This window comes from Somniosus microcephalus, chromosome 12 (assembly GCF_052327205.1).
Source record: "Somniosus microcephalus isolate GS21.2 chromosome 12, FLI_Smic_1.0, whole genome shotgun sequence".
NCBI lineage: Eukaryota > Metazoa > Chordata > Chondrichthyes > Squaliformes > Somniosidae > Somniosus > Somniosus microcephalus.
The window spans coordinates 217,893,529-217,901,291 of NC_140998.1; the positions used below are offsets into that span (position 1 = coordinate 217,893,529).

The 7,763-nt window shown below is 48.5% G+C and overlaps 1 protein-coding gene across 1 annotated transcript in view; it reads left to right on the plus strand.

The window, feature by feature from the left end:
* Positions 1–1,843: 1,843 nt before the first annotated feature.
* LOC147110122 (CD276 antigen homolog) overlaps positions 1,844–7,763 on the plus strand; it is a 32,703-nt gene continuing 26,783 nt past the window's right edge. The window contains exon 1 of the mRNA XM_086002468.1: positions 1,844–2,023. Within this exon, the coding sequence (XP_085858594.1) occupies positions 1,844–2,023 (180 nt within the window). The remainder of the gene's footprint in view (positions 2,024–7,763) is intronic.

Below are 7,763 nucleotides of genomic sequence, written 5' to 3' on the forward strand. Positions count from 1 at the left end.
TCCCACCCCTCTTCATCTCACCCCATCAACACCAGCCTCCTCCCACCCCTCTTCATCTCACCCCATCAACACCAGCCTCCTCCCACCCCTCTTCATCTCACCCCATCAACACCAGCCTCCTCCCACCCCTCTTCATCTCACCCCATCAACACCAGCCTCCTCCCACCCCTCTTCATCTCACCCCATCAACACCAGCCTCCTCCCACCCCTCTTCATCTCACCCCATCAACACCAGCCTCCTCCCACCCACCTTCATCTCACCCCATCAACACCAGCCTCCTCCCACCCCTCTTCATCTCACCCCATCAACACCAGCCTCCTCCCACCCACCTTCATCTCACCCCATCAACACCAGCCTCCTCCCACCCCTCTTCATCTCACCCCATCACCATATCCTTCTATTCCTTTCTCCCTCATGTGTTTATCCAGCTTCTCCATAAAATCTTGAAATTGGGGGGCACGAACCCATCCCACCCCAACCCGCCTCCATGCCAGTTTTGAAGGAGGCGGGTACCCCCCCGCACTGGGAACCACCTCCCCGAGGCAGGAAGGGGTTTACTGCCAATTAACTGCCTGTTAACAGGTAGTTAACAGATAGCTTTTAGCCTAATCCCTATTTTTATCCCTTAAATGTGGGATTCCTGATGGCTCCAAACCACGCCAAGTTAGTGAGGCGGATCGTTGGGATGAAGGGCTTGGAGGGGTCGAGATGTCCAGTGTTCAGGTGAGTAATGGGTGCACGAGTGCAGAGGTAAGTGTGTTTGGTGTGTGTAAAGTGTTTCAAGAAGTTTAATTACCTTTACTTACCTTTACAGCCTTCCTTCCTTCAGGTCTCGGGAGTCCCTCATCTCACCGGCACAGAAAGCAGAATGGCCGGGAGCTGTCAAAATCTGCAGCATTCAGCTTTCTGTTCTGGAGAGATCTCTAAATCATCCTGACAGGAAGGAATTAACTTGGAGAACAGATTGTCAATGTTTGACAGCTTCAAACAGCTGTGAAACTCTGATATTTCATCTGTCAAAGGGTCTTGACAGATGAAATGTCAATCTGTGACGTCACCTGCTGCCGGGCGGCCCTTAACAAGGTCAATCAAGTCAAAATCGCATGTGTTGGCCGCATCTCGATGGAGGCGGGACTACAACCCCGAAAGTTGTAGTCCCGACTCCTACTTGATAAAATCCAGCCCATAGAGTCATAACGGCACAGAAGGAGGCCATTCGGCCCATCGAGCCTGTGCCGGCTCTCTGTAGAGCGATCCAGTCAGTCCCATTCCCCCGCTCTATCCCCGTAGCCCTGCAAGTTTATTTCCCTCCAGTGCCGATCCAGTCTCCCCTTGAAAACATCGAGTGTCTCCGCTTCCACCACTTCCGTCGGCAGCGAGTTCCAGGTCCTCACCACTCGCTGCGTAAAAAAGTTTTTCCTCACATCCCCCCTGTATCTCTTGCCCAAAACCTTAAATCTGTGTCCCCTAGTCCTTGTACCATCAACTAGTGGGAACAGCCTTTCCCCGTCTAGCCTATCCAAACCCGTCATAATCTTGTACACCTCGATCAAATCACCCCTCAACCTGTTTTGCTCTAATGAAAACAAATCCAGCTTCTCCAACCTGTCCTGGTAGCTAAGATCCCCCATCCCTGGAACCATTCTGGTAAATCTCCTCTGCACCCTCTCAAGGGTCTTCACATCCTTCCTAAAGTGTGGTGACCAGAACTGGATGCAATACTCCAGTTGTGACCTAACCAGCGCTTTATAAAGAATCCCCGTCACCACGCTTATTTTTACATCTGCTTAGGCGTTTTATTATTTGAGATCAGTGAGAGAAAGAGGGGAAACCACATCTCGGATGTTGAAACGTCGCTCGGTGCCAGATCACCCGTCATTTCCTGCTGGTGAGAGACATCGAATGAGCACAATAACAGCGACAGATCTCTCTAGTCTGCCCGAGTCTGCAGTCCGATCACGTACAGCGTACAGTCACGGCAGGTGCGCCCTGTTCGAGAAGATTCCTCGGCCACACGACCAGGTAGAATCATTCATACAGAAATCTAAGATTGTTCTCCTTGGCAAAGCGGAGATTGATCAGAAAGGTCCCAGGCATGAGGGACCTTAGTGATGTGGAGAGACTGGAGAAGCTGGGGTTGTTCTTCTTAGAGCAGAGAAGGTTAAGGGGAGATTGACCAGAATGGTCCCAGGGATGAGGGACTTCAGTGATGTGGAGAGACTGGAGAAGCTGGGGTTGTTCTCCTTAGAGCAGAGAAGGTTAAGAGGAGATTGACCAGAATGGTTCCAGGGATGAGGGACTTCAGTGACGTGGAGAGACTGGAGAAACTGGGGTTGTTCTCCTTAGAGCAGAGAAGGTTAAGGGGAGATTGACCAGAATGGTCCCAGGGATGAGGGACTTCAGTGATGTGGAGAGACTGGAGAAGCTGGGGTTGTTCTCCTTAGAGCAGAGAAGGTTAAGGGGAGATTGACCAGAATGGTCCCAGGGATGAGGGACTTCAGTGATGTGGAGAGACTGGAGAAGCTGGGATTGTTCTTCTTAGAGCAGAGAAGGTTAAGGGGAGATTTAATTGAGGCGTTCAAAATCATGAGGGGTTTTGATGGAGTAAATAAGGAGAAACTGTTTTCAGTGGCAGGAGGGTCGGTAACCAGAGGACACAGATTGAAGATAATCGGTAAAAGAACCAGAGGGGGAGATGAGGAGAATGTTTTTCCGCAGCGAGTTGTTGTGATCTGGAACGCGCTGCCTGAAAGGGCGGTGGAAGCAGATTCAATAGTGACTTTCAAAAGGGGAAGTGGAGAAATACTTGAAGGGGAAAAATTCACAGGGCTGTGGGGAAAGAGCAGGGGGGAGTGGGACTAATTGGCGAGCTCGTTCAAAGAGCCGGCGCAGACTCAATAGGGGCGAATGGCCTCCTCCTATGCTGTGTGGTTCGACGATGGAGCACACTGGAGAGACACTCAGCAGGTCAGGCAGCATCGGTGCAGCGAGAGAGACAGAAACGTTTCGGGTGGGTGACCTTTTCTCAGAACTGGGAGATGTTAGCGGGATGAATGGCTTTTGAAGAAGTAGAGGAAAAGAGGGAGGGGAGAGGCCTGTGATGGGTTGGGGAGCAGGAGAGCTTCATTGAGAAAGGGGGTGAGTGGTGGGACAAGTGAAGAAAAATATCTTGGCTACCAGAGGAGAGGAAAATGGTTACAACAACTCCCATTTGTCCAGCGCCTTTAACGTAGACATCGAGCCACATCAGGAGATATTAGGACAGGTGACCAACAGCTGGGTCGAAGAGGTTGGTTTTAAGGAGCGTCTTAAAGGAGGAGAGAGAGGCGGAGAGGTTTAGGGAGGGAATTCCAGATCTCGGGGCCCAGGCGGCTGAAGGCACGGCCGCCAATGGTGGAGCGATGGAAATCGGGCGGATGTGCAAGAGGCCGGAATTGGAGGAGCGCAGAGATCTAGGAGGGTTGTAGGGCCTGGAGGAGGTTACAGAGATAGGGAGGGTTGTAGGGGCTGAAGGAATTTACAGAGATAGGGAGGGTTGTAGGGGCTGGAGGGGGTTACAGAGATAGGAAGGGTTGTAGGGTGCTGCAGGGGGTTACAGAGATAGGGTTGTAGGGGCTGGAGGAGGTTACAGAGATAGTGAGGGTTGTAGGGGGCTGGAGGAGGTTACAGAGATAGGGAGGGTTGTAGGGCTGGAGGAGGTTACAGAGATAGGGAGGGTTGTAGGGGCTGGAGGAGGTTACAGAGATAGGGAGGGTTGTAGGGGCTGGAGGAGGTTACAGAGATAGTGAGGGTTGTAGGGGGCTGGAGGAGGTTACAGAGATAGGGAGGGTTGTAGGGCTGGAGGAGGTTACAGAGATAGGGAGGGTTGTATGGGCTGGAGGAGGTTACAGAGATAGGGAGGGTTGTAGGGGCTGGAGGAGATTACAGAGAAAGGGAGGGTTGTAGGGGGCTGGAGCAGGTTACAGAGATAGGGAGGGTTGTAGGGGCTGGAGGTGATTACAGTGATAGGGAGGGTTGTAGGGGCTGGAGGAGGTTACAGAGATAGGGAGGGTTGTAGGGGCTGCAGGAGGTTACAGAGATAGGGAGGGTTGTAGGGGCTGGAAGTGATTACAGAGATAGGGAGGGTTGTAGGGGGCTGGAGCAGGTTACAGAGATAGGGAGGGTTGTAGGAGCTGGAGGAGGTTACAGAGATAGGTATGTTTGTAGGCGCTGGAGGAGGTTACAGAGATACAGAGGGATGTAGGGTCTGGAGGAGGTTACAGAGATAGGGAGGGTTGTATGGCTGGAGGAGGTTACAGTGATAGGGAGGGTTCTAGTGGCTGCAGGAGGTTACAGAGATAGGGAGGGTTGCAGGGGCTGGAGGAAGTTACAGAGATAGGGAAGTTTGTAGGGCCTGGAGGAGGTTACAGAGATAGGGAGGGTTGTAGGGAGCTGGAGGATGTTACAGAGATAGGGAGTGTTGTAGGGGGCTGGAGGAGGTTACCGAGATAGGGAGGCGTGTAGGAGCTGGAGGAGGTTACAGAGATAGGGAGGGTTGTAGGGGCTGGAGGAGGTTACAGAGATAGTGAGGGTTGTAGGAGCTAGAGGAGGTTACAGAGACAGGGAGGTTTGTAGGGGCTGGAGGAGGTTACAGAGAAAGGGAGGGTTGAAAGGGCTGGAGGAGGTTACAGAGATAGGGAGAGTTGTAGGGGGCTGGAGGACGTTACAGAGATAGGGGTGGTTGTAGGGGCTGGAGGAGGTTACACAGATAGGTAGGGTTGTAGGGGGCTGGAGGAGGTTACAGAGATACAGAGGGATGTAGGGGCTGGAGGGGATTACAGAGATAGCAGGGTTGTAGGGGCTGGAGGAGATTACAGAGATAGGGAGTGTTGTAGGTGTAATAATCAGTAATATATCATTCTAGAATGGTACACTAGGTGGAGCTGTATGTATACAAGAGTGGGGCTACCCATGGTGCACTAGGCTACCCACAAGGCAGTAATCAAGATGGATGCTGTACAAGTCCACATGGCATGAATAAAGTGACTAGCTAGAAGCTAGCTGTTCATAATGAAAACGACTAGTTATTAATGAACATAACATTGGACCAGGATTGGTAAAATCTGCTGAATATAGTGAAACGCGACATGGAGAATTTGAAGCTACCGGAGGGTTTGAAACTCACGGGGAATGTCGACTGCAATTGGCGGACTTTCAAACAACAATTCGAACTCTGCATTGCTGCCGTCGGGTTCGGTACGAATCCAGACGCAAGGAAAATAGCATTACTGCTCACGGTTGCAGGCCCGCAGACGATAGAGGTATTTAATACATTTGTATTTGATCAAGAGGACAGAGAAAAACTGGATGATGTACTAAAGAAGTTTGATACATATTGTTCTCCCAAAAAGAATGAGACCTATGAGAGATAAGTGTTCCGTTCACAGACACAGCAGCAAAATTAGACTTTTGATAGCTTTGTGACCGATCTGAAACTGAAAGCACAGACATGTAATTTCTCTGAACTGAAATCATCCATGATTCGTGACCAGATTATGTTTGGTATTCATGATAAAAAGGTCATGGAACTCTGTTGAGAGAAACCAAACTAACATTGGAAAATGCTGTGAAAATATGCCAAGCCAGTGAGCTAGCTCAAAAGCACGCGAAGACGTTCAGTGAAATTAATAATAATGCGATTGTAGTAAGTGATAGTGCTGCTGTTGGTGCTGTGTCCTACAAGGGGAAGAAACGTGGGCAGAACAAAAATGAACAGCAATCAGAGGAAGGAATTTTTAATTGTAAACGCTGTGGTTACAAACACCAGTCACGAAAATGCCCAGCATTTGGGAAAATGTGCACAAAATGTCATGGAATGAATCAGTTTGCCAAACAATGCTTTTCAAAAGTAAAAACTAAGAAAGGGCAACGAGTTAATGTGATTGAGGACACTGATTTAAGTGAGACATTTTCTGTAGGAATGGTGTCATGTGACAATATCAAAAAGGATACAGAAAATGTGCAGCCCTCAGGAATGGACAATGCTGAACATAAAGTTAATGCAGTAAAAGAGGACAAATGGATAATGTCACTGCAGGTAAATGGAGCATTAGTTACATTGAAATTGACACCGGGGCAAAAGCAAACTTAATCAGTATGAGTGACATTAAAAATATGAAAGAAAAGCCCAAAATACAGAAAAAGTCAGTACTACTGAAGAACTATAATGGACAGAAAATAGATAGCTTAGGTGTATGCAGACTTAAAGTGACAGTCAAAGACAAAGTGCATCATCTCATGTTGTCTGTTGTGGCTGAAAGGCTTGATTCACTACTGGGTGACAAAGCTTGTGAGGACTTAGAACTGGTCAAGAGAGTCTACCGTATAAACTGTGCCATAAGCAGACCAGATGACTCAGTGGATTCTGTAGTGAATAATTTCCAGGATGTGTTCAAAGGATTTCGAGTTCTACCATTCACTTACAAGATCCAGCTAAAGGAGGATGCTCAGTCAGTGGTACATGCTCCACGAAGAGTTCCAGCACCCCTGCGTGACTGGCTCAAGAATGAACTGGACAGAATGACCACACTAGGAGTCATCAGGAAAGTCGAAGAGCCGACAGACTGGATTAACTCCATGGTATGTGTAAAGAAAAAGAACAATGATCTAAGAATATGCATGGATCCAAAGGACTTAAATACAAACATAAAACGTGAACACTACCAGATTCCCAAGCGAGAAGAAGTCACCAGTGAAATGTCAGGTGCCAGATACTTCACAAAGCTCGATGCCTCACAAGGATTTTGGCAACTAAAACTGGATGAAGAGCGCACCAAATACTGTACCTTCAACACACCATTTGGCAGGTATTGTTTCCTCAGAATGCCTTTCGGGATAATATCTGCATCTGAAATCATTCATAGAGCGATGGAACACATAATTGAAGGTCTGGAAGGAGTTCGGGTCTATGTTGATGACATCATCATCTGGGGCTCCACACTGAAAGAACACAATGAGAGACTGACTAAAGTGCTACAGAGCATATGCCGGAATGGACTGAAGCTCAACAAAGCCAAGTGTCAGTTTGGCGTCCAGGAAGTCACTTTCCTAGGAGATAATCTACCTGGTAAAGGAATAGAGCCAGATATGGAAAAAGTAAACGCCATACTCAACATGCCCCGACTCACTGACAAAAAAGGAGTGCTACGCATCATGGGGATGATAAACTTCATTGGAAAGTTCATTCCTAACTTGTCAGCCAAGACAGTCTGTCTGCGAGACCTGCTACATAAAACAAATGAGTTTGCATGGACAGAAAGACATGAACAGGAGTGGATGAACCTTAAAACAGTGCTGACAACCACACCTGTACTCACCTTCTTTGACCCAACAAAGAGAATCAAAGTGTCAACGGATGCATCAAAAGATGGCCTAGGCACGGTCTTGCTACAAGCAGAGGGTGAAGTTTGGAAGCCTGTTGCCTATGCCTCCAGGTCTATGACTGATTTTGAGTGTCGATACGCCCAGATTGAAAAGGAATGTCTAGGCTTGGTAGTTGGACTAGAAAAATTTCATGGACTTCCCACCTTCACAGTTGAGACAGACCACTGCCCACTGGTTGCCATCATTAAAAAAAATCTGAATGAGATGTCTCCAAGGATTCAACGACTCATGATGAAGCTGCAAAGATATGACTTTGAACTGATCTACACACCAGGCAAACACATGGTGTTAGCAGATGCACTATCCCGAGCACCCACAATGAGTCATGTGAGCTCGACTG